Here is a 27,933-nt window from a genome sequence, read left to right as displayed (position 1 = left end):
CAATGCGTTGTGTCAATCACAGTTTATGCACGCCTCTTTTCCAGTGACTCAAGCTAAAACATTTATTGAATTCCTATTATATAAATCCCCGGCACCATACCAGGGTACCTTTATCATACAGAGATGAAGATGCAGATCTCTGAGCTCACAGCTTTGTTCTCTTCTCCACAACCTTTATGATACTGATAGGCAGGTTAATAACCACCAGACTCTCTAGTGGATCACCTATAAAAATAAATTTCAGATCATCATCATCATCATCCTACACATGACTGCCAGTTATATGTATGTGCCAGAAGTTTTCAGGAAATGTATTTGGTTACGTAAAGGAACGTACTTGAGAGAGTAATAAAGTTTAATATAAAAACAGTGGATACACACTGATTGGGCTTAATCTAAATATGAACTGAGAGTCTTTTTCTAAATGCTGGGACTGGGCTTCCCTGGTGGTGCAGTGGTTAAGAATCCTCCTGCCAATGCAGGGGACACGGGTTCGATTCCTGGTCCGGGAAGATCCCACACGCTGCGGAGCACCTAGGCCCGTGCACCACAACTACCGAGGCTGTGCTCTGGAGCCCGCGAGCCACACTGAAGCCTGTGTGCCTACAGCCTGTGCTCTGCAACAAGAGAAGCCATCACAATGAGAAGCCTGCGCACTGCAAAGAAGATCCAGTGCAGCCAAAAATAAAAAAATAAATTAAAAAAAAATAAATTTAAATGCTGGGACTTTACAGCTTTACATTAAAAAAAAATAACTGGCATTCTGTGATTTTTTTTCCTATTCAGCTAACGAATATTTTTTAAAAATACGTATCACAGATCCTCTGATTTTTTTGTCTAAAGGGAGAACTCAAAGAACTTTCTAGCTCGCACTAGAAAGAGAATTTGGGGACCTATTCTATTTTGTCCCTTTCACCCCTCAGCCTCACCCTCATTAAACCTTTAACTGGAAACCTTTCAAAACTGATAAAATATGCTGTTAACATCCCTGAAATAAAAACAGTAAAGTGGTTCTCAAATGAAGGTAATGTGCCCAACCAACAAGGGTTTCACTATAATATAATTAAAAATAGTAACTCTTTCCCCCATTGTAGACAGGAAATCACTAGCAGAACAAGCACCAGCTTCAGATTTACTTCAAGATAACACATGAATGAGGTATATGAAAAGGTTTGGTTCCCTTAATGATTAACACATTTTATATTCCTTCAAATGTTGGAGAAATACTACGCAACATCTTAATGCCTTCTATAGTTCCTACACATAAAACATCCCTTTTCCTGACACAGAATTTCTTTCCATCTTTTTCTCCCTGCTCCTTTACCAACTGTATCTTATGCATGTTCCCAATCACTTTTGTCTTTCAGTGTGAGTGCTGCTGCGTGAGCAGGCAAAGGGAAGAAACCCTAAGATGGATATAATTTGAACATGTGAAGGAAGAACTCTCTGGAGAAGAAAATTAGATTCATAACTGGTATATGCAAGGGTATATGTGTATTATACACAACTGAGTGTACAAATATACAAAATGTAATATTTAATTTTGTGTTGATAGCAAAGAGTAAGCTCAAGTACCCATTGTTTGATATAAATTTTAAAGAAAGAAAAATCATTATTCTGCTCCTAAACATCAAAAGAATGAACCATTAATAAGCTGAAAGTCTGCTTGTAAGACAAAATCACAAGGTTTAAAGGAAAGGACTCAAATATTCACAAATCTTCTTACCTGTCTCTCTCTAGTCCCATGCATACTATTAGTGTTGCATTAAATACCATCTACTCTGTTATAATATGATCCTTATGTTCCTAAGACACTTTAGTTATCCAAATCCATGCTGTAAAAACAACTGTTTTAGTGGAGGAAAAAAGAGATTGGGAGCTAGAAAATTCCAGAGTCTTAATAACAAATTTAGCTTTCCTGCAGGACTTTCAGTAATAAAGCTGACTTTTTAATGGCTCTCAGGACATAGCTACAAATGGAACTTTCGATTCTTGGTAATTACCAACTTGCTTTAACATTATTGTACTAAGATTAACACAATATTTCTTAGATTTTTACAACTGATTGCCCATTGTTATAAAGAACAAATCTCAAAGCCAGTCAAATAAGCTGCTGCGAACCGAGAGTTTTTTTTACCCATACATTCTGGGTGCTAGTTTTTCATTATGATTTATTGCTTTATAAACTTATGCCCTATATAAGTCTTATTCCTTTATTCATCATTACTTTTTAAGTTTAAAAAAACTGGCATTTTTTTCTCAAAATAAGTATCAGCAAAAGAGTTAAAGTATAAAAACCATCAACTCACAAACAAAGTCTCTCCTTTCTCCACAATGACCACAGAATTTAAGAATATGACAGATATCTATATATGTGGATATTTTTAAGTGCATCTCCTGCTTTGGAGTAGGGAACAGGTCATATGATATCTACTCTCTCAAGGAGTAATCTGGAAATCATTACCACTAGAAATCTGGAAAGGTGTTAAGATATTTGTAATTTATTTTAAAATAATTCAGCAGAGACAGTGTGGTATTATGAATGTGCCAGCTAGTTTAAGCTTCAACTCTAAGGTAAGCAATCACTCTATAAAATTCAGACTACAAGAGAGTTAGCTGGTGTTATTTCAGAAAGGCCACACTCCAAGGTGGCCACTGCAGGCAATTCGGTTAGCCACATCTCAGTCAACAGCTGAGATTTTGTTAACTAGTGAAGTAAGCATCAGTGCTTACTTACTTATTTGTCTCACTAATTTACAAACCAGTCATTTCTCCAATAAATTATGAAGTAAGCATAATTTATTGGAGAAATGACTGGCTTGTTAATTAGTGAGACAAATGTTAGAAATATGCTCAAAGTATTCAAGACGTGGATTAGCTAAAATATTTTCATGACCCTTCAAACATACTTGAACAGAGACTGAGAATCTTGGAAGCTTCTGGCCTGCACCTTTATGGGTAATACTCAGGCTTGGTTCCTAAAGGACCTGCTTTGATCCCTTGGATCAGAAGGAATTCAGTTGCCTCATTCCTGTCTCTGTACTGATGGATGTGTGCTTTGAGCAAAACATTCTTGTGATAAGGTGGCCAAAGCATCTGAGAAGACACAGAGCTGGGACTCGTCAAGCTTACCAAACAAAGAATATCAATTGTTTTGTGCCTATTTTCTAAAGAATGTCTATTTAACAAATACTTGAATGTGTGGCAATTTTTTTTCCTGCAAATTGCTTTCATTATAACCTAGTAGCCAGGTTGTAGGGGAGCAACTTAGAACAGGTCCCAGTAAAAAGTGTTACAAGTGGTCATATGCGATCGAAAAGTTTATGTCCTGGTTCCCAAACTAAACCTTCTATGTGATACTGACTAAAATAAGGAACAATATTGATTCCTTTATTTCTGGTGAAAGTAGTTTAGGAAGAAAAAGGGATTAATGAGTTTCGAAAAAGTAGACAATATATAGTTACTTTACTGCAAAGAAATTCTTTTTAGACCCCAGATTTTTAAAAAATTTAAACTATTACTCTAGAGTAATCTTCTGATTCTTTTATTTGGATAATGATGATATTCTCAGAATAACAATTTATCCCATGAGTTAAGCAAAGAAATGGTGAACAGAGTAACATAGAAAAACAACCTGAGGAGTCACATGACAAATCCAGTAGGTAAAAGGCTGATATTGTTTTCATTTTATTCTCAATCTTCAACATATCTCTTAGTTTCCAAATCATCTATAATCTAACACTTATAAGAATCAAGTAAGTCATGTAATTGTGTGAAACAAACTGGGTGTAATATTGAAGGACTTTGGTGAGCTAGAAAGCACATGCCTTATTCAAAGTAAAAAAGCTGCTCAGCTCCCATCAGTGGCAGCCAGGTTAACATGTGGGACAGATCATCCAGTTTTTCAAGAGAATCCAAAAATCCATATTTAATGTGAAATCTCTTAAACCTCATAGGTTTTACGATTAATACTGTGCAGTAGAGTATTGGCTGGATACTCTGGATTGGCTGCATTGGCTCTTTACATTCCAAAGAAAGATTGGCCTTTGCTTGGTTCCAAGAAGGTAACCTCTAAGCCCTTGGAATATCCCGCCTGGTAAGACTGCTTTGTTTACCTAAGGGCCTTGGACCACATCAGATAGTCTATGCTAACAATGTGATTTATGATACGGACGTAGTGTCATGTGATATCAGCTTGACCTCTGGAGAGAATGGAGAATAAGGCCAGCCACATAGGCAGTCAGTCACACCTATGTGACCAACCAAGGAAAACACTAGACACCAAGGTTCAGGTAGCTTTGCTGGTTGGCAATATTCCAAGCAGGCTGTCATACACTGTTGCTGGAAGAATGAGCACTGTCCCCATGACTCCTGGGATAGAACAACTAGAAGCTTCTGCCTGATGTCTCCTGAACTTTGCCCTATGCACCTTTTTTCATTGCTGATTTTAATCTTTATCCTTTTGATGTAATAAAACTGTAACCATGAGTAAAACAGTTTTTCTTTGTTCTATAAGTCCTTCTAGTAAATCACACATTGAACCTGAGGGTGGCTTTAGGGACCCGCAAATACAGATACTAATTTTTAAAATACCAAAAGAAACCAACTATGTGAGCCATATTTGGGTGCAGACCACCAGTTTGCAACTTCCGATTCTAGTTCTAACCCCTCACAAGGCCAGTGTAAGAAATAACCAAATGCAGGTGATAAAGGAAGACACTAATGTATGAGTAGGTACAGAGGGGCATAGCTATTCATTGTTTGGCTTTAAGAGAAAGTTTAGGAAAGAAATTCTGAGGAATAATTGGACTGAACTCACTGGAAGTTAACATTTTATCTTCTTTGGGTAGACACTGGAAAAATGTCAAGTTTTCTGTAGACTGAATATAGAAATGGACATTCTATATTTAAGCCTGAAATTTGCCTCTAAGTCTTCTTCTGCGTGTTGATTCATAAAAACAGATGATGTTACTATTTATGCCACTGCTGCTTAGTTGCTTCTTTCTAAGTCTTAGAAGAATAACAATCATAGTAACTCTATGATCCCTCAGTACAGCAGAATAAGCAAATCTAGAATCAATAGCATATAAAAAGTAAGAAATCAGTTTAGTTTGCCCAATTTAACAAATATTTCTTTAGCATCCAATCTTATTACAAGACAGATGTGAGGTTCCAGATATACAACAATAAATAAAACACAGTCCTTGCCTTAATAAATCTGGGGAAGCAGGAGGGAAGAAAATGTTCCTGTGGAGAGAGAAATACTAACTCAACTATAGAACACTATATATTCAAGTTTTTAAAATCTGCCCTTTCTCTTTTAGCCTCTGGCAATAAGTAAATGTTTTTTCTAGAACAATCTCAAAATCTAAAAAAAAAAGAAAGGTTCTGATGAACCTACGGGCAGGACAGGAAAAGACACAGACATAGAGAATGGACTTGAGGGCACCAATAGGGGGAAGGGTAAGCTAGAATGAAGTGAGAGAGTTGTTAGTTGTGGTCATGGTAACTCCTGGCATGAAAAGTATAATTGGTCACATAGTTGAGACAGTCCCCATATGCAAAATAAACCACTCCAACACCAAACCCCCTAGAAGCCCCCAGATAAGGTCCATTCAGACCAGGGGGACATATCCTGGGGAAGGTTTGCAGACTGATTTCACTGTGATGCTGAGAGTATCGGGCAATTTCAGATATCTCTTGGTGCTAGTAGACACATTTTCTGGGTGGATAGAAGCATTTCCTGCTAGAACTGAAAAGGCAGCTGAAGTGGCTAAAAGAAATAATCCCCAGGTCTGGGCTCTTAGGATCCCTACAAAGTGATAATGGTCCAGCATTTGTGTCTCAAGTGATGAAGGGGATAACAAGTGCCCTAGGCATAAAATGAACCTTGCACTCAGCCTGGTGACCCCAATCATCGGGGAAAGTAGGGAGATTCAATCAGACCTTGAAACTGGCCTTAGACAAACTATACCAGGAGACTCAAGAAAATTGGATTAAGTTGCTTTTGACTGCCCCAAGGGAAAAATTAAAGTGTGTTTGAATTCAGGTATGGTAGACCCATTCCCCAAGCCCAAGAGAAGGGACACCTTAACCCCCTCAAAATGGAACAACTCAAGTGTGCCCTCCAGGTAGGAGAAACCATGAAAGCCCTCACGGAATATGGTAACCACGTGCTGCCCACACCCACTGACCTGGCTTTCCACTCTTTCTGGTCAGGAGACTGGGTGAACCTAAAAACCTGGAAAACCGGCAGCCTGCAAGATCAGCTCACTCCTAAGGGGAAATGACCCCACTTGGTGACCCCAACCACCCATTCTGCCCTGAAGTTGCAGGGGATCACTTTGTGGGTACATCACACTCCAGTAAAGAGAGAACCTAAGCCCCGAACAGCGGAGAGACAACCTGGGGCAACAGATCCCCTGGACTACTCCTTTTTTTTTTCTGTGGAATCATTATTAATTTTATTTGCCACTCTTTATGGACATTGGTCCACTTCCATATGAAAAGTAGGGAGCATCTATTTTCCACTTAACATTCTATAGAATGATGTTGTACTGCAAACCAGAGTAACTTACACAAGGGGAAAAATTACTCAAATCATGCCCCAAGATGTCCCCCAAGTATGTTTTTGTGTGTATAATTACAAGCGTCTATAACTCCACAAAGCTAGTTCCTTCTTAGATCAATGTAGTATCTTTAATACCCACACCTGACCATTCGGATCACCAAACTTTCAGAAGAGGTTAAAAAACAGCAACAGACCCCCTGGACTACTCCCTGTGAACCTTTCTCTGCTTCCGAAATACAACAAAAGTGTGACTAAGGATATTCAGGCCATCGCAGTGAGCCTTCACATCAGGCCACACAGGTCTTGTGCCTACAGGCGAAAGACCTAGATACCTTTATTTTTAGAATAATTTGTCACTTGACCATTATTTTCTGGCTAATATTTGGGCCATGTATTTTTTTAATTTAATTTTATTTCTTTTTGGCTGTGTTGGGTCTTTGTTGCTGCACACAGGCTTTCTCTAGTTGCGGCGAGAGGGGGCTACTATTTGTTGCAGTGCACGGGCTTCTCATTGCAGTGGCTTCTCTTGCTGCGGAGCACAGACTCTAGGTGTGTGGGTTTCAGTAGTTGTGGCGTGCGGGCTCAGTAGCTGCGGCATGCGGGCTCTAGAGAGCAGGCTCAGTAGTTGTGGCTCAGGGGCTTAGTTGCTCCGCAGCATGTGAGATCTTCCCGGAACGGGGCTCGAACCCGTGTCTCCTGCATTGGCAGGCGGATTCTTAGCCACTGTGCCACCAGGGAAGCCCTGGGCCATGTATTTTAAATAGCCTGGTGTTCTTTGTCTCCAAAAGGTTAAACAAATGGTGGTCGCTCAGGGATGCAGACAGGGCTGAGGCCTGGGGACAAACGTCTAAAGGCAGCTGCGGAGAAGCTCTGTTCCTCTCCCCGCGGTTATGACGATGTCCCAAACCTGCAGCAAATAGTTACAGACGGGCCTGCACCCCTCAAGAATGAGGAGCAGGACAAAAGACAGAGGGGAGGTTTGTCACCGGCAAAGCCCATTAACAATTCCCGGGAAATAAAAATAGAATCTGAGTAATAAAATCTTACCTTTCTTTTCCCTTGTGTTTCGTCTAGTTTCATTTGCTTGTAGGGGGCCGTGGGCAGAGGCCTTGCCCCGACCCCTCAAACCAGAGTTCCTAGTGCAAAACCATTGTGCCCGACACTGCAGCTCAGCGGGCCATGGGCAAAAGCGCTGTGCATGACACAGCAATACAAGATGGCTGCGGCGGGCCGTGCGCAGAGACACTGCACCCGGCACTGCAATCTGGAACCTGAGCAGCACAGCTGCGCCTGCCTCGCTCGCGCGAGAACTCCACTCTCTCCCCTCCCCGCTGATGAGATCCACATAAAGCAGCCCCGCCCACGGCCTGTCGGGTAGAGCAGCGGGAGGGTATGTGCAGCGCGAGCTCACACCTCTCCATTCTCTTACCAAGGAATGAAGCTTTCCTTTGCTTCTGACCGAACTCAGTCTCATTCTATTGCCTCAAACGACACTGGGCAGAGGGACCCTTATTGTGGACTTACTCAGGAGGGTCAGGACATAAGGACATAAAAGTAGAACAAAAGTCTCTAGCTTTACACGAAGTTATCTGCATATTTTGAAAACAATTTCACTATTTGGTGGGAATTCAAATGAAGGCGTACACAAATTTAATACTCAAAAGAGGGAAAAACTGGCATCAGGGCATTCACGGCTTGCCAAGCTGAAAGAATGTTATTGAAGATTCCTTATATAAATGTTCCTCGACCTTTGAGTGAACCAACAGATCTTAAAAGTTGCATTAGCCAAAGCAATTCCCATAGCAAATCAAGTTTTTAGATGAATGCATCAGATTTTTTCCTCTGCAGTCTAAAGAGGAACCAGCCATCATCACAAGCAGCAACTTAACTTCCAGGTTGTTTCTCAAAGACCACTGGGAGTCTGTGATATAGAGTGAACACTGTCCCAGCTCTAAAGGGTTTCAAGTGGCTGATGGGAAGATGACTTAAAGCTGACTATAAGATTGCTGCCTGAAACAATTACTGCTCAAAACGTCCAGTCCCCACATTCCATGATGTTCTTAGAACTCTGGGGTGTAGATTTTAGGGCCCCAGATGATGTGGGTATTTTAAAATCCATTACAGAAATGGAATGTTTTTAAGATTTTTTAAAAAATGTTTAAAAAAAATTTTTAAGTTGCACTGACTATAGTAGATTTTTATTATAAGACTATTTACTAGCCTAGAAGAAGATTAAGAATCAATTATTGTGGAATTTGCAGAGCTTTTTCATTAATGCTTTGATCACATGCTTAAAAGGGAGCATCCCATTTCCCAGATTGTCTCTGTACTCCTTCCCTGTTCTACTATAGTGTAGCATGAGAATGCATGGTGCTTAGCATTTTCAAAAGCATTTAAATGTCTGTTTTTTCATTATTTATGAAAAGATATGGTCCATTTTATCTTTTTGTCTATCTGGATTTAAGAATGGCGTTAATAGAAAAAAACTTAAAAGTCATGCCAATTAGGTCAACTTTCTCCTGAGCTGTTGTTAACTGACAATTTAATGGCAAACATTTTCATTCAAGTAACTAGATTCTGAAGACAACCATTAAACTTCAAAAGAAATCAAAGAGTTCAAAAGTGCTGGGAACATAGCAGAAAAGCTATGATTTTGTTTATTTAAGGCTTTTACAAAAGAAAAGACAAACTTTGAAGTGCTGTAGAATTAACGGTGGTACTGTATGAGGGCTCTTAGAGGAAATGATTAACCACAGGCCAAAACTCACTTGCTCTATAGCACTGGCATTGCCATTGTTGTGACTTAAGTTAATTTTTTATTCTTTCTTCCTCCGTTGGATGATGTTAGCAATTGCTAAGAATGAATTTATTGAACAAACAAATACTCCAAATCCAAAATACTTCTTGGAGACTTCACCAAAGTAAATAATAAAACAAATGACTTTCAACATGATGGCTGCTCCTTCTGGTTTCTTCGTTGCCCCAGATAAGCAGAAGTCAGCAACTGGGCCTCTCCTTTCAGTGGCCTCCACCTAGCTGTTGCACCAATCCGGACAATAACAGTCACAGCAACTTCTGTCCACCCCACATTTGCTTCTTCGAAAAGAGAAGTAGTATAATGCAGTGGTTAATGGCTTTGGAACCAGGCAATCATGAACTCTGAACTTTAAAATTTTCTAGACCTCCTCTGATCCTCAATGTCCTCACCAGTGAAAGGTCTTAATAGTCCTATCTCAAAGGCTTATCAAGAGGATAAAATGGGATAAGGTTTGGGAAGGGCCTGGCAAATGATCATCATTCATGAATGGTAGCTGAAAATACACAGCCTCTCTTGTGAGTTTCTTCTCCTCTCCCTTTCTCCTTGCCCTGGAGACATACAGAAAAGGAAGTGTTAGAACAAGGCATGATGGCACTTGCTTTTTCTGATGCATCAAGTCCTTCCCCATGCTATCATCTGTTCTACAACTTACATGTTCAGGCTCTTCCACTCTCTCAGCCTTATCTCCTGCCACTTTTCTACCCCACAATAAACTTTTCTCTAACTGTCCAGCCAAACACTCCATGCATCTTCAAGCTCTATGCAAGATGTTTTCCCTGCTTAGAAGGCTCTTCTCAACCCTATTCCACCAAAGTCCTACTCATCCTTTAGTAGCAATATCACAGAACTTGAAGTACACCTCCATCAGCCTTCTGGGCTTCTTTCCCATCTGTACTCCCATAAGCACTTTGCACTCAGTTTGCTTAAATAAGTCACGGGTCACCTTGGATTTTAATGAAGAATTGCTATGTCTGTGTTTCCTAAAAGAATGTGAGTCTCTCCAGGGCAGGACCCATGTCTTATGCCACCAGTGTTTAGCCCAGTGTCTGGCACCTAGTGAAGGTATGCCTCATTTTATTGCCCTTCGCTTTATTGTTTCATAGATGCCGTGTTTTAACAAATTGAATGTTTGTGGCAACTATGCATCAAGCAAGCCTATCAGTGCCATTTTTTTTTTTAACAGCATTTGCTCACTTTGTATCTCTGTGTCACATTTTGGTAATTCTCGAAGTATTTCAAACTTTTTCATTATTATTATATTTGTTATGATCATCTGTGATCAGTGACTTTGATGTTACTATTGTAATTGTTTTGGGGTGCCATGAACATTTCTTTAAGCCAAAGCCTGATCCAGAGCAAAGCCCTAACTCTCTTCAATTCTGTGAAGGCTGAGAGAGGTGAGGAAGCTGCAGAGGAAAGGTTTGAAGCTAGCAGAGGTTGGTTCATGAGGTTTAAGGGAAGAAGCTGTCTCCGTAAGATAAAAGTGCAAAGTGAAACAGCAGGTGCTGATGTAGAAGCTGCAGCAAATTATCAAGGAGATCTAGCTAAGATCATTAATGAAGGTGGCTACACTAAACAACAGATTTTCAATGTAGATAAAACAGCCTTCTATCGGAATAAGATGCCATCTAGGACTTTCATAGCTAAAGAGGAGAAGTCAATGCCTGGCTTCAAAGGACAGGCTGACTCTCTTATTAGGGGCTAATGCAGCTGGTGACTTTAAGTAGAAGCCCATGTTCATTTACCATTCTGTAAACTTTACTGCCCTTAAGAATTATGCTAAAAAAAAAAAAGATTTATGCTAAATCTACTCTGCCTGTGCTCTATAAATGGAATAACAAAGCCTGGATGACAGCACATCTGTTGACAACATGATTTACTGAATATTTTAAGCCCACTATTGAGATCTACTGCTCAGAAAAAATTCCTTTCAAAATACTACTGCTCAATGACAATGCACCTGATCACCCAACAGCTCTGATGGAGGTGTTACAACAGATTAATGTTGTTTCCATGTCTCTTAACAAATAAAAATCCACTCTGCATCCCATGGATCAAGAAGTAATTTCAACTTCAAGTCTTATTATTTAAGTAATAAATTTCATAAGGCTATAGCTGCCATAGATAGTGATTCCTCTGATGGATCTGGACAAAGTCAACTGAAAACCTTCTGATAAGGATTCATCATTCTGGATGCCATTAAGAACATTTGTGATTCCTGGGAAGAGGTCAATATACCAACATTAACAAGAGTTTAGAAGTTGATTCCAACCCTCATTGATGACTTTAAAGGGTTCAAGTCTTCAGTGGCGGAAGTAACTGCAGACGTGGTAGAAATAGCAAGAGAACTAGAATTAGAAGTGGAGCCTGAAGATGGGACTGAATTGCTGCAATCTCATGATAAAATTTTAATGAATGAGGATGAGCAAAGAAAGTGGTTTCTTGAGATAAAATCTACTCCTGGTGAAGATGCTGTGAAAATTACTGACATGCCAACAAAGGATTTACAGTATTACCTAAACTTAGTTGATAAAGCAGCAGCAGGGTTTGAAAGGATTGACTCCAATTTTGAAAGAAGTTCTACTATGGGTAAAATGCTGTCAAACAGAATTACATGCTGCAGAGAAATTGTCTGTGGAAGGAAGTGTCAATCAGTGCAGCAAACTTCACTGGTGTCTTATTTTATGAAGCTGTCACGGCCACCCCAAGCTTCAGCAGCCACCACCCTCATCAGTGAGCAGCCATCAGCATCGAGGCAGGACCCTCCACCAGCAAAAGATTAGGACTCACTGAGGGCTCAGATGATGGTTGGCATTTTTTAGCAATAAAGTATTTTTTAATTAAGGTAAATATATAATTTTTTTAGACATAATGCTGTTGCACACTTAATACACTACAGTACAATGTAACATAACTTTTATATGTACTGGGAATACAAAAAATTGGTGTGACTTGCTTTACTGCTGTATTCGTTTTATTGCGGTGGTCTGGGACCAAACCTGCCATATCTCCAAGGTATGCCTGTATTAAGTAACATGTTTGTAATTAAAATGAATGGACATTCTTCTTTCCAGTCCCCCCATAAATCCCATCCTTTCTCATCTGCATCAAATCTCTTATAATCTGTATTGTGATGAAAACATGAAAGATGCAATATATATGTGTATCAAATCAATACATTTTTCACCTTAAACTTACACAATTATATGTCAATTATATGTCAGTTAAGCTGGAAAATATATAAATTACAAAAGAAAGTCACTGACACCCTGCCTCAGTTTGGCTCTCCCCAAAGCAGACTCTGAAACAAGGATTTTTAATGCAAGCAATTTACTTGAGAGGTGACCCCAAACACTGGAGGGAGAGTAGGGGAAAGGAGCCAAGGAAGATGAGGCAGCCAATATAGGTGAATTATCAGGCCAGTCCCATGTGAGTGACTGGGATGGTTCCCATGCGAAAAGAGTGTAAATGAATATTTTCTCACCCAAGGAGTAAAGAAGTTCAAGAACTCATCCACCAACTCCAACAGTCATTGGTGAGGGCTGCTCCTGGAGTGTCAATCCCCTGGTCCTTCCACCTGCCACATGCCCAGGCAAAGTAGACATCCTTGGCTTTGGAGAAAATACTGGGCAGATATGGCTGGTCTCACTGAAATAGTGAGGCTTGCCCGAGAGATAAGAGCAAGGCACATAGAGCAGCATATGCCTCAGACACTGACTCCCAACTGGAAACTTCAGTATAGTCCCATCAGCAGCCAGGCTGATTCCAACCCACTCTCAGAGTGACAAACATGAAATTTCAGTAGCAAAATTTTCCTTCCCAGAGATAGCCAGCCAACACTGAAAGAGTATAAAAAGTATTTTTACAACAGTTGCTCCTTATTTATAGTTTACTTCTAGGATCGTGGACTAGAAAAGTACGTAAATGGATCACCTGGAGAAGAATGTTGCTTGCAGACAGAGATGACCCTCTCATATCCTCAGCTGCTCTCAAGGGAAGGATTTACTCCTTTGATGATCCTCTCCAATATTTAAATTGTCCTTGACTTTGAACAATAAAAGTAGCTTACATTTATTGGATGTTTGCTGTGCATCAGGGTGCAGATTTGAGCCCATTTAATCCTCCCCACAACGTGATAAGGTAATTATTGTTATTATCTGTATTTTTCATATGGGAAAACTGAAGGTCAGATAATTAAGGAATCTGCCAAAGTTATAATCTGCTAGCGTTTGGAGATGGGACTCTTACCCAAGTCTATTTGAATCCAGTAATCATATCCTTAACTTATATTCTTTAAGTTCATTATCCTGTACCCTTAATAAAGAGAAAGATCTAGTCAGCATACTAATTCCATATTAATTGGTCTTCAAACACCCCTTACTTAGGTTAAATTACATCCGTTTCTTTAGCCATTTCCCATATATGATTTACATGTTTTTTACTCATGTATGTTTCTTTCTCCCAACCTCTGAATTTTCTCTCTCTCAATAAAATATGTCAAACTGCTCTGTATATAGACTACATCTATTTCCTGGCAAGTTCATAAATCACAAAACTATTGTTAAAAAATTATTTATAAGCATTTATGTTTAAATCTTAAGCTAGCTAAATAAAAGCATCATGAAATTACTCCCAGCTTAAAAAATCAGAGCATATGGGACATAAGGCAATTCTAAAGCAGAGCAAATTCATTACAATCTGCAGAATAACCAAACAGTGCTTTGGGTGGTGAAAGTATTCTGATCATGCCCATAAAATAGGTTAACAAGGACATTCATTCTTTAACCATTCAAGGAAAATTATGTCTTAAAGTTGATTTATGTTTGCAAAAGTGTAGCGAGTTCTTTCGGTACAAGATCTTTTCCAAGAGTCCTTAAACTGGCAAAATTTCTATTAATTTCATTTTGCTTCTTTGCAATCAGATCTAGGGCATACGATGTACATTGTGTGGTAAGTTTCAATTTTTCTAAAGTTTCACATTACTGTCACTCTGTGGGTCTTAAATTGCCCCAGTTTCCAAAAATGTAACTGTATATTAATCAAAATCATTAGTTTTTATATGCTATTTTTAACTCCTTACATTAATAGCCAGAATATAAGAGGTTTAATGAGGGGAAGCACACTCATGCTTACACAGCCCTGAATAAGAGATGCAGCCACTTGCCCACTTACGACTTGAGTGACTCTTGGTGCATATGTTGGCTTTCTCAGTTCGCCCCTCCAGATCCACCCTTCTCCATTCTGCTTTGTGCCCTTATGATTGACCTGGGTGGACGCTATTGAGCTCCCTTGCCCTCTGCCTTTTACTTGGGTTTGTGCAATAGAGAGCATTTATTCTATATTTAAGTCAGTTTTTAACATATTACAGTGGTTTATTCATTCACTCATGCAATAAATATCTGCTGAGTATCTACTATGTGCTATAAAATATACTAGTCATTGGAGATCCAGTGGTTGCTATATAGAGTTTACATCTCATAATCTTAATATTTTCCCTTTTGAATCCCATGTTGAAAGTATTTTTTATTGGGCTGTATTTATTAAGTAATTTTCCATTTTAAAAATTAATCAAAGACCATCAGCAGATGAGTGGATAAACAGAATATGGCATATACATACAATGGAATATTACTCAGCCATAAAAAAGGAATGAAGTACTGATCCATCCTACAATGTGGATGGACCTTGAAAATATTAAGCTAAGTGGAAGAAGCCAGACATAAAAGGTCACATACTGTATGATTCCATTTATAGGAAGTACCCAAAATAGGTAAATCCATAAAGACAGAAAGCAAATTGGTGGCTGCCAGGGGCTAGGGGGAGCAGGAAATGAGGAGTGACTGACTTATGGGCATGAGGTTTTGTTTGGGGTGATGAAATGTTTTGTAACTACATACAGGGAGTGTTTGCACAACACTGTGAATGTAGTAAATGCCAATGAACTGTACACTTTAAAATGGTTACTTGTATGTTATGTGAATTTCACCTCAGTAAAAAGAATTAATCAAAGATAAATTTACTCAGCATTCTATCAGCAGAGGTAAGCAGAGATTACTATAGTAAGATGGGTTCATACCAGCTAAAAGCAAAATAAATAAATAGATAAATAAATAGATAAATAAATAAATAATTGATGCTTTAATTTGTCTATAAACTGAAATTTTGTCATTAACCAGGCAGCTTTCTAACTATTGGTTCTATATCTAAATTATCTTTAAACCAGGAAATGAAGAGAGGTTACACAAGCATTCCAGGCACTATCCCATGTTTCATTATAAATTTACATTATATTAACTTTCTGGTTGATATGATATAAATACTCATGGTAGTAATAAAAAGATGAAGAACTACAACAGTCACAACATCATCAACAACAATCATAACATCTAACATTTATTAAGTCTTTAGTATTGCCAGGAGTTGTGCTCAGTGCTTGACAAGCATCATTTCATTCACACTTCATACAGATGAGGTACTGTTATTTTCCTAATTTTTCAGATGATGACACTGAGACCGACAGAGGTCACAAAACTTGACCAATGTTAAAGCCTAGTAAAAACCAAAGCCAGGGTTTCATCAAGCAGTCTGTCTCCAGCAACCTAGGTGATTAACCTCTCTACTAAATTGCTAAAGCTTTACATAAAGCTAAATTACTATATATAAAGGTAGGTGTGCTAAGTTCTGTTTAGTCTCCCTGATGCCTTGTAATTCAAGCACTAAAAAAACTGAGCACCCAGGCCAAAAGGTGAGGCCAGACCATGTTCAGTGGTAGCCCAGAGTAAGTCCTAAAAAAGCCCAGACTTGGCATGTTGATAGTTGATATACCCAGATAATGTTTTCTATCCAGTTGTTCTTTAATCGTAAATACATGAGCTTTCAAAATATTGAGAATGATATACCCTGTGCCGCTTCCCTGGTGGCACAGTGGTTAAGAATCCGCCTGCCAATGCAGGGGACACCGCTTCGAGCCCTGGTCCAGGAAGACCCCACATGCCGCAGAGCAACTAAGCCTGTGCACCACAACTACTGAGCCTGTGCTCTAGAACCCGTGCTCCGCAACAAGAGAAGCCACCGCAATGAGAAGCCCATGCACTGCAATAAGAGTAGCCCCCGCTAGCCACAACTAGAGAAAGCCCATGCACAGCAACGAAGACCCAACACAGCCAAAAATAAAATAAATTAATTTAAAAAAAAAAACTAGGAAATTAAAAATTACCCCTTAATAAACATTTTTATTTAATAATTTACTTAGTGAATCACTAAAATATTAGACTGCAACATCTATAAATAGGTTCTTCAATTTTAGACACATAAAAGTATGTCTATTAAGATATATTCAATTTTACAAAAAAGACAAGAGCAATGTGGGGCCTATGAAGATATAACACCCTGGTCAACTGTTCTGATCTGCTTTGCCCTATAAAGGAGAGTGTTGGCCAAGAGAAAAAACTCTGTACATGTTTTATTCAATTGACTTAACAGCAAAGTTCTATTATACCCATAGCATTGGTTCTACATGATAACACACTATTTTAAAAAGTAGTTGTAAAATAAAACCTCCACTTATTTAATCCTTAGGAGAAATAGGTCAGTATTATTACCAAGCATTAGTTTATTGAAACTTTTAAATTGCCAGACATGTGCAGCTGGGTTTAGGTTTTATTATAGAAAGCAATAACATAAAAATATTACCCCTCAATTCACAGAAATTAGAGCATGAAATCCCCACTTGGAATTCACTACAATCACTGCTATTACTATTTAAATGCACATTTCCCAAGTATACCTCACATCATGCTAAAGAAAGATTCAGAAGAAAGTGTACTGAACAACCCAGATATGTCATCATGCAAATGATTCTTCATCTGAAACTCACAAAGGAAAATACTGATTACTCAGAATGCTTGGGGAATCGAAGTTCTGATTAAATATTCTGGATTATAAGAAATACTTCTACATTTCCAGAGTGGTTAAGATACTCCCTAAGCCATGTTTGTGTTGAATTTACTGTATGTGGAAACACAGCAAAGCAAAGTAATGATCTCTCTGGGTTAAGAATTTTTCCAGTTTCTAAAATGATTCTTAATATTCTCACCATGATTCGCGCAAAGCAGATACTCAAAAAAAAAAAATTCTGTCAACCCATCGGAGAGGCTCTGTGTTTTTTATTTTTTTATTTTTTAAAAAATTTTTTGGCTGCGTTGGGTCTTCGTTGCTGTGCATGGGTTTTCTCTAGTTGCAGTGAGCAGGGGCTACTCTTTGTTGCGGTGTGCCGGCTTCTCATTGCGGTGGCTTCTCTTGTTGCGGAGCATGGGCTCTAGGCCCGTGGGCTTCAGTAGTTGTGGCATGAGGGCTCAGTAGTTGTGGCTCGCAGGCCCTAGAGGGCAGGCTCAGTAGTTGGGGCGCACGGGCTTAGTTGCTCTGCGGCATGTGGGATCTTCCCGGACCAGAGCTTGAATCCGTGTCTTCTGCATTGGCAGGCAGATTCTTAACCACTGCGCCACCAGGGGAGCCCTCACTGGCTTCTTTTCATTGACTTCTTTACATCCAGTTTGTTTCTTCACGTGCTGGGAAAGAGTACAAAATTCCAAGTTCCTGCTTTGCTTACAATCTCCTTCTAAGAACAGCAGCCCTAAGAGACACTTCCTACAAAAAATTTGCAATGATTTACACCAGATATGCCTTGTGAAACTTCTACTCTGGCCTCAGGAAAGAGTGCCCAAGTTAAAGGTAAGTTATCGCACAGTTTGGATGTGGAGGAAGCCACCACGTCTGAAGTGGTTTGGTGAACCTTGCCAGGCCAGGAACTTCATCGTGGGTAATGACAAGAGACCACATCAGATTATTTTTTTCTTGACAGTACTAATTCCAGTCTTGGAAATTTGGAGATGCAAAGTAACTATATAGTTGAAGACTCTGTAGTCCCTTGAATCCTTGTAATAAAGTCTCATTACCTAGAATCACAACACACTAGCAAAAGAGGAGTCCTAAATAATATATACAGGTTACTTCTGATCAATAACTTTTTAATGATTAATCAATTTAAACATAATCAACCCAGATGTTATTATGTGAACAATATCGGGGCAGTGGAAAGAATACGGACTTTGGAATCAAAACGAAGTTTAAATCCAGATAACTTGACTTTACCATTAATAGAATATCAGGTAATATTAGACAAGTTATAAAGACCCTCACTGAGCCTCAGTCTCCCTTCTTTAAAATGGTCATAATAATTCTTACTTCACAGATTCTAACAAGGAAAGGACCTAGTAAAAGGGGTCTGTCACACAGGTAGAACTCAAGAAATATTTTTTCCCTTCCCAATACTCCCACTTATTCCCCATTTTAACTTTTAGATGTATTTATGTTCCAAGATCCAACTAACTAACATTCCCACTGCCAAATTTAAAAAATAGCAGTTAAGTACAATTAAAGGGAGAATTCTGAAAGTAGGCAAAAATGTTGAGAGTTCAGAAAGGGAGGAAAGCGATTTTAAAATGGTAACATTATTTTTCAAATATTAATATTGGATTGTCTTTCTGTTCATTTTAAAAGGGATACTTAAAATCAGGTCACACTTTCCAAGTCTAACGAATGGAATTCAGAATGGGAAAACAGTCTCTGTTGTTCTATCCATTTCCATAAGAATCCAAGAAAATCAGAGAGAAATCAAAACATGACCAAAGAGTATGACATCTTAAAAACTTTCCCCCCCAACTATGTCAAACTTTTCATAAGCTCACCTTTGGTTTCAGCTAAAACTTTCCTATTTTGTCTAAATGGGCCCATCTGATTCCTCCAACTGTAAATTCTCTCATGTTCTCAGAACAGGATCTTGTCTCCCTTGGGCCTTCACTTTCCATTTAAATACACTCTGCTACTTTTCTCCAAAATCCCTATCACATATATTAGCTTACATGCAAGGAAAGCAAGCAGAGTTTCAAAATGGGCCAGGGGTGGCATTCTTAAAAATAACTCTGAGGAACAACACTCACTTCTCCAATAAAAACACAAGCAGAATTCAGAATAGTTAACTGTGGGATTTGTACATTTATCTTTTCTTTGAGAAGGTAAAATAAACACGAAAAATTCCATAAAATCCAAACCGAAGTCACCTGCCATCACCACCACTCTGTCCTTTCCAATAAACACTTGTTGGCAGAGGCAGGAGGAAAATCGAAGTTTCTTGCCTCTTGAAGTGACAAGCACATTCTTTCCTCATTCGCCAAGCTGCTTTTCTCCCTCCGAAGCTCCAGCTGCTCTCAACATCCAGACAGTGTTCCCTTCTCCAGCCGGCCTCTGGCTCTAACCCTCGGCCAAGACTGCTTCTCCCTGAAATCTCTCGGTGACTCCAGCAGCCAGGACTTGGAAGACGAGTCCAAGCTAGTTTGGTTTCTGGCGGGGAGAGAAAAAAAAGGAGAGAAAAGGGGCAAAGAGATGAATGGGAAATACTGTACGTCAGCACGAGAGCTCACAACAATTGTGTTTGGACGATGCCTGATCCGTTGGTGCTGCCAAGTGGTGGCTGATGAGTCTCAGAGTGGTTTCCAGACTTTGAGGCTGTGGGATCTTTTTCCACTGTTGTTCACAGCCTGGGACCCCCCCAAGTTCTGCTGGGGAAAATAAAATATGCTCACAAGATAAGTATGTCTCTTATAACTACAATTTCTTTCAGCTATCATATAACTGAGAAAATCCATAGGACCACGGGGGTGGCAGGAGGGTGAATTTTTAAACCCATTCATTTATATAAATAAGCTCCACAAAAGACAATGTGAATTAATTATTCCTCAGAGATTATAAGGAGTAAATTGTTTATGTTTCTCCCAATTAACAATGTTCCTGCCTTGGCCATAAGTGTGATAGACGGAGGAGAAAAGGGATATAAAGACACATTTGTTCACTTCCAAACTGCAGGAAATCAACAATCAGAAGAAAAGGCAAAAACCTGCAATTATTTAGAAATTCTGGTTTTAAAAACGTCAAAGCTGTCCTATATCCAGACTATCCTGACTTGATAAGGAACCAAGAGTGAATTTTTTAACTCCACACATAGCTGTTAATCACTGTCTGCAGTGCTTCTTGAAAGTACTACACATTAACCTGTCATTACATTTAGAGATGTTAGCCAAAGTCTAACCAGCTGAATTAGTTAGAATATAGATTTGGCAAAGTGTGAAAAAGACCTAAAAACAGAGGTCCCTGCACAAAACAATTGTAGTTTTACCTGTCATTCTCATAACAGTATGACTGCACATGGCCCAGAGGCAGGAATTCTGGCTCTTTCTATTTGTTATACCATACCAAGGACATTTCTGACATCCACACGGTCCAAGGTGATCTTCATTCTAGCCAGTGGGAAGTGAAAAGGGGGGGAATAAAAGGGGAGAATCCACCACTTCCCTTTAAGAGCATGACTCAAAATTTTTACATATCATTTACACCTAATTCCCAGTAACCATAGCGTGGTTACATGGCTACTGTCTGAAAAAAGTGTTGTCTTTATTTTGGGCATCCATGTGCCAGCTAAATATCAAGAATTCTATTACTTTAGTACAGGAATTGGCAAACTATACCGTGGGCCAAATCTGGCCCACTGCCTGGTTTTAAGTGACCTACAAGTTAAGAATGGCTTTTACATTTTTGAATGGGTGAAAAAAGCCAAAAGAAAAATAACATTTCGTGATGTGAAAATTATGTGAAATTCAAATTTCAGTGTCCATAAATAAACTTTTATTAGAACATAGCCACACTCATTCATTTAAATATTGTCTACAGCTGCTTTCATGCTACAAGGGCAGAGCTGAGTAATTGTCACAGAGACCCCATGGCCTACAAGGCCTAAACTATTTACTATCTGGCCCTCTATAAAAAGGGTTTTCTGACCCTGCTTTGGAAGAAAGAAAAAAGCAGGTATTGCTGGATAAGTAGCTAAGTCGGCAACACCAACGTGGTGAAATTGGGAATACAGGAGGGTGCGTTTTAAAAGAGGCTGTAAATGAGTTTTATTTCTTTCAAAAACTTTAATTGTTTTGTTATCCTTTTATACATTAAACATTACTCTGAAACTTAGTGGTTTAAACAGTAAACATGTATTATTCAGTTTCTATTCAGGGTCAGGAATTCAGAAGTGGCTTATCTGGGTGGCTCTGGCTCAGAGCCCCTCGTTAGGTTGTAGTTATGACGTTGGCAGATGCTGCAGTCTCACCTGAAGGCCTGACTGGGGCTGGAGGACCCCTGCTGGATGGCTCACGCACATGTCTATCTGCAGGAGGCCTTGGTTTCTTGCCATGTGGCAGCTAACTTTCCCACAGTGAATCATCTGAGAGAGAGACAGAAACAGAGAGAGAGAGAAAGAGAATTAGCAGTTAAGTCACAGTGCCTTTTATAGCCAGTCTTCAAAGTTTCACAGTCACTCCCATTATATTCTTTTTATTAGAAGAGATTCACTAAGTCCACTCCAGTCTATACTCAATGGAAGGGGAATTAGTTTCCCTCCATCAAAGAGAGAAATGTCAAAGAATTTGTGATTATTTTAAAACTACCACAATAGTATTTGAGGGGGAAAAAAATCACCTGTCTTCAGCTAATGCTAGGGAGGTGAGTCTGCTGATTATAAAATAATTGAAGTTAGTTGACCAGGAGAAAAGAATATTAAGTCTTACATTATAGATGGCAATAAGGTCTCTTGTCTACTCCAATCAATTGGTCGTAGTTACCTGGAGTACTATGTTTTGTTTTGTTTTGTTTTTCCTGGAGTACTATGTTGAGAAGGAATCTGATTGATAGCTATCAAGTCCACATATTTTCTGTCACTGGATTTTTATAAATCTCAAAATTCCAAACAATGAAAATTTGGAGAAAAAGCAGTATGTGAGGCATGTTCAAATCTCCAGAAAGCTAATAAAGCCATGGCTCTTGGACAGCTTTCCCAGGGTGTTTCTCTGGCGTACTGGTTTCTCAGGAGATTTCCTCTCTTCATTAAGCCTTCCTTCCATCAACAAGTATTTATTGAGCATCTATGTGTTACACAGGTACTCTGGCCATCAGAGATAAAGTAGAGAACAAAGTAAATATCCCACTCTCACGGTAAAATAGGAATTTCTGTCTTCTGTAAAAAGTCTTAATTTTTTTCCCCTTTTCCAAAAATCATATGTCTTATTTCTGATTATTATTTAACTGCATTAGACTTTCTAGGTCAACACTAAATAATAGTGGTAATTTTACATGTTTCTAGTCCCTGTATTATAGGGTTTCCCAGAGTATCCGTCACATATTTCCAATGGGTATTAATTGACGTAACTTGGAAGAAGGGTTTCATAATCACACAAAAGATTGGGAAATGCTGGATTAAACAAAGTTGAACAGATTTCTCTACTGTAGGCAACTTTAATGGACCTTGAACCACCAGGAAAAGAATGGTATAACACTCTGTATTTCCAAAAGTACTTGAGTTTAAAATCCTGTGTGTTTTGTTTTGGCTGGTTTGTGCAGAATGTTTATTCAGGTGGTCTGACAAATGTTGCTGGAGGGAATCCAAAGTCACTGTTTCCTTATCTCCCTTTCAGCCAATCAGTTCTCTTATGTTTGTCTAAAACCTTAGAGTTCACTGCAACACAAAAATGTCCACTATCACAGCCATATACAAATCCTAACTGGAAAGTAAATAAATAGTGGCAATTATTCTCATAGAGTAATTCTTTAATATCTGAGTATTTTAAAGCCCTACAAGTATTTTTAAACACATAATTTATAATTATAACTATATACAATGTTTGCTCACATATACATTTATGTAAAGATATGTGTGCGAATGTGTGTGTGTATATATACACACAATTTGCCAAAACAACTTTCCAAATTGCCTGTAAATATATATTTATTAAGTGCACACAATGGGTCAGACACTTTGGCATTAAATACAGTGATGAGCAAGAGGAAATACTTTACAAATGTTAACTCATTAATGTAATTAATAGCTCAGAGGGTTTGAGAACAAAAATCCTTAAACACATCATTATCGTAATGGATACTTTATAAATAAAAATATAGGTTACAAAAAGAGACTATATCAAGGGCTTTGCATCATTTAGGATTTGTGTGCACCGGATGTAACAGAAATCTGATGACAGTGGCTTAACCAAACAGCCTCACATAATTTGCCTCACATAAAACGAAGTACAGAGAAAAGTGGTCCAGGGGTTCCACGGTGTCATCGGTGCCCCAGGATCCTACTTATTTTTCACTCCCCCATTCTCATTATGTAGCTTAATTCCTCATCCTTGCTGTGAGATGGTCTCAGGTTGGCCATTACCTTCACCCTCACTACCTGCTTTCCAGGCAAGAATGAGAAGGAAGAAAGAGCAAAGGGGCAGAACCTAGCAGGTTTTGTTAATTATTTCATCAGCTGAAAATGTCACGTAGTCACCCCTAACTGCAAGCAAGCCTGGCAAAGTATTTTATCTGGACCCATGGACGCACTGAGCGAAATTCGGTTTCTGTTAAACACAAAGAAGAAATGAATGAATATTTGTTAGTCTACTTGCCCTGTCTTTTCCAGACTCACCTAGTTTTGTCAGAGTCAGAGAGGGCTGAAGCTAATAATAATAATGTTTTAAAATAGATACACTTGTTTCTTTCTACATCATCTCCTAGTTATCATACTTTTAGCCTCCAAATACCTTTACACTAGCAATTTACTTTTGTCATAAACACAAACTTTCATGGAATGCCTACTACTTCCCTTGAATAGCAATGAAATAAATGTGTAAAAAATTTTCATTAAATGTTTGAAATTTTCAGCTTTACTATGTTAAGAAATGGTGGCTTGCTTCTACTTTTATTTGAACTGTTTCTGCCAGCAAAAATAATTGTTCACATTAGCAGAAGCAAAACATTTGCCAGCATGAAAAAGCACTGTATAGAACAGCAGCATACTGTAACACATATTTTCTTACTCTCACAAATCTACTTTAAAACCTTAATTTTTTTTATAGCTATGGCCTCAGGACTTCAGAATTTTCTTTTTTTTTTTCAACTTTGTAGCACATAAAAGTACATGTGTGAGCTTACAGTGCCAAGAAAAGTTTTCTTAAAGTTATTCCATTTCTACTTGGAATTCTGGCTTCATTTCGCACAGACTATGCCGAATGTCTTCTTATATAGAACACGGAAATACATTATTATAGTCACTAATCTCTCTATTGATGTCTTAAATTCCTCATTGACTCTCCTTGACACCCAAAGAGCACTTTCCATTCCTTTATTCCTTTTTAATCTTCTTCTATTTTTTAGAATACTAATTCCATGTTACCAACTTTCTAATATTTATCTTCTACAAACGGCTGGTGGAATAGATACTGGGTAACTCTCATTTTTAATAAATCTATAGGTCCATTGAACCCAAGAGGGTTCCTAGAAACCAGATTCCTCCAGATGTAATGAACTGAAATACCACCTATGAAAAATCTATTTTAAGTTACCCATAAAACTGCATAGCTCCCAATATCCAACCATGGAGAAATGGTTTTTTATACATAATATGATGAACTAGTATGTTGCCATGTAAAATGATAATAATAAAGACTATGTGGGACTTCCCTGGTGGTGCAGTGGTTAGGAATCTGCCTGCTAATGCAGGGGACACGGGTTCGAGCCCTGGTCCAGGAGGATACCACATGCCGTGGAGCAACTAAGCCCGTGTGCCACAACTACTGAGCCTGTGCTCTAGAGCCTGCGAGCCACAACTACTGAGCCCGCACGCCTAGAGCCCACGCTCCGCAACAAGAGAAGCCTCTGCAATGAGAATCCCACGCACTGCAACGAAGAGTAGCCCCCCCTCGCCGCAACTAGAGAAAGCCCACGCACAGCAATGAAGACCCAACGCAGCCAAAAATAAATAAAATTTTAAAAAGTAAAATTAAAAATAAAAAAAGTATGTAACAACATGGGAAAATGTTTATGATTTAATATTAAGCAGACTGCAACCTGAGGAAAATGGGAACAGAGAAAAATTAGAAGGTAATATGCAGTAATGAGAATAATTGTGGAAAAGGGCCTATAGTATATTTTTCTTCAGTTCCTTAATTTTTTCTGTACTATCTGATTATTCTTCAATGTGCATGTGTTATTTTCACAATTATAAAAAGGGGAGTAAAGATAATTTTTAGTGAGAATCTGGTGTCCTAGCACCTTCCTCTTCTGTACTTTTCCCTGTCTTTCGGTTCCTCCTTGAGATGCTCAGCAACCTCCTCTGTCTCCCAAATGCCTCCCTCGGCCACTTCCCTGAACAAGGGAGCCCCCACCGGCCCACCCCTCATCACAGGCCTTTCCCACCTTCAAAAGCTCAGCAGCCTGTCTGAGTCCCATTTCCACTGGCCCTATTTACTGGCTGGGTGCCTTTTAACTGTCCATTTCCACTTGCACACTTTAATAACCTACATGAGATTCAGTTCCGCAGCTGTAAAGGGTGATCATCTCTCTTCTTAGGATCACTGTTCGGATTAAAGAAAGTGACAGATATAAATCACTCAAACTGTGGTGCCTGTCACAGAGTTGCCCCCATTACACAATACCAATGACACTATTCATAACAGCACTAACAGTATTCCTCCCAAATGCATATATATGCATTTAAAGAAAGTTTTGGTCAAAAGAGCTTTCAAGCAAAAGGACAGACCCATGAAAAAGTTGTTTGAACCAGAGCCAATGGTAAAGAGCGTTAAGTTTGGAAGGAGAGATTCAAAGACATGAAGGGCTTGTACTCGATCCTCCAACTAGCTAATAGCAGAACAGAGACAAGAACCCCAATCTCTGGGGTTGCTGGGAGAGTGTGGTGCTCTCCACATTGGAACACCCCCATCAGTGCTCGGTGCTTGGATGACTTAAAAATAGTCCAGCTGTCTGCGTAAAAGAAATCCCTTCTTTCTTTTTCCTCATTGATATTTATCTGTCAGACAATCCCATGGCTCCATGGACCTCGGACCACCCACAAGAACAACTTCCTTTTTGCCTTTGGCTGGTAGCACATATGAATTGCTAAGCCTTTCTTAAATCTCTAGGCGAACTTCTAATTCTCATGAGACACATATTTCCTCCAAAGAACTCATTACATAAAGGGCCATCCCCCCTGTAGGGCTCTTTCCTGACTGCTGCTCACAAACAGTTCAACGTGAAAAATTACAACCACTCCTAACTTCATCCTCTTAGTTGCCTCTGTCTATCCTCTGGCCTTAATTTTAAGGTAAGATTACCATCGGGTTTTTTCCAACTTTTTGTAGCAAGATTAGGAGGGAAGGGGTGAGTTTTATTGGACACTGAGAGGAAGGTTCCTATAACACCCACATAAAGAGGTAATGTGGGAAAGCCAAAGCAAGCAGAGGGATTTAAAACCAGCTGGAATACAGCCGGGAAAGAAGTTAACACCCCTAGGCTTTCCATGAACTTTACCATGAACCCTAAGCCAAAGGATCTTTCATGATCAGAAATTATTTGGAAACCTGGTTTCAAACTCACTGGAAAGATAATACAAGAAATGCCTAACAGGGAAGGTTTTACTTAGATTAATTGATTAATTAATGACCACATAACAACTCAAGCTTACTTTGTGCATGTAAAGGTATGAGTAATACCCAAAACCACAAACTCAGGAGCAATAAAAGACTTTAGGTTGAAAGCTCTACATTCAAAATTATCCTGATTTTCCTCTAAGCAACTAGGGAGATGAAAATAAAGAAATCAACAGGAAAACTCATAAATCTGTGACTCTGGAAGGAGAGGGTCACTACTCTACTGAGAAGACAGGTACTTTCCCTGGGTCCAGTAGGAATTGCTTTCTATGATGTGCTGGGAAGTGAATCCAGAGTAGAAATGTCCTTTTCAACTTGTGTCTGGACTCACCTACCTCTCCTGCTGGCTCACCCACACATTACCACTACCTTTACCCATGGTGAGCTCCATACGCCAAGCCACCTTGGAAGAGTATTATGCTTCTGATGGACCTAACCAGCCTCCAAGCAGTTCTCCAACCAAAGATGAATACCCAGGGACTCAGCTGGACTCCCAAATTTTATTGACTTAGAGCCTGAAAAAAACAAAACAAAAAAACCCAGAGAACATACAGAATTATCAAGGTTCTTGGTCAATTATCTGGCTACGAGTTAGCAATTTCTTTCCTCTAGAATTCTAACTTTCTCCTTGTTATGGGTTGAATTGTCACCCCCCTCCCCCCCGCAAACTCATATGTTGAAGTTCTAACTCCCAATATGTTAGTATGTGACCTTATTTGGAAATAGGGTTGTTGCAGGTGCAGTTAGTTAGGTTAAGATGAGGTCATGCTGGAACAGGGCAGGCCTCTATTCCAACATGACTGGTGCCCTTATAAAAAGGGGAAACTGAGACACAGAGACTGACAGAGGGAAAATGAGGTAAACACACACAAGGAATAGCCATCTGATAACAGATTGGAGTGATGCATCTGCAAGTCAAGGAATACCAAGGCTTGCTGGCAAACAACAGAAGCTAGAAGAGGCTAAGGATTCTC

At 39.1% G+C, this 27,933-nt stretch overlaps 1 protein-coding gene and 1 long non-coding RNA gene across 5 annotated transcripts in view; both read right to left on the bottom strand.

Moving 5' to 3' along the window:
* LOC309606489 overlaps positions 1-7,927 on the bottom strand; it is a 49,943-nt gene extending 42,016 nt beyond the window's left edge. Inside the window, exons 1-2 of one of the 4 annotated variants that reach the window (XR_014231877.1) lie at positions 7,619-7,926; positions 109-225 (exon numbers count right to left, since the gene is read on the bottom strand). This is a non-coding gene — a long non-coding RNA (uncharacterized lncRNA). Of the gene's footprint in view, positions 1-108; positions 226-7,618 lie in introns of all 4 variants that reach the window. The other 3 variants (XR_014231878.1, XR_014231876.1, XR_014231879.1) reach the window with 3 other exon arrangements.
* Positions 7,928-16,392: 8,465 nt separating this feature from the next.
* Positions 16,393-27,933, bottom strand: part of LOC309606639 (ankyrin repeat domain-containing protein 17-like) — a gene marked incomplete at its 5' end in the record, with an annotated part of 100,177 nt that continues 88,636 nt past the window's right edge. Inside the window, 2 exon segments of the mRNA XM_082343934.1 lie at positions 16,393-19,787; positions 21,601-21,714. Of these exon segments, the coding sequence (XP_082200060.1) occupies positions 21,692-21,714 (23 nt within the window). The 3' untranslated portion in view covers positions 16,393-19,787; positions 21,601-21,691.

This window comes from Balaenoptera borealis (assembly GCF_965194805.1).
Source record: "Balaenoptera borealis genome assembly, chromosome: 11".
Taxonomy (NCBI): Eukaryota; Metazoa; Chordata; class Mammalia; order Artiodactyla; family Balaenopteridae; genus Balaenoptera; species Balaenoptera borealis.
Note: the sequence above shows the minus strand (reverse complement) of the source record. Positions and strands in the feature narration are given on the sequence as shown.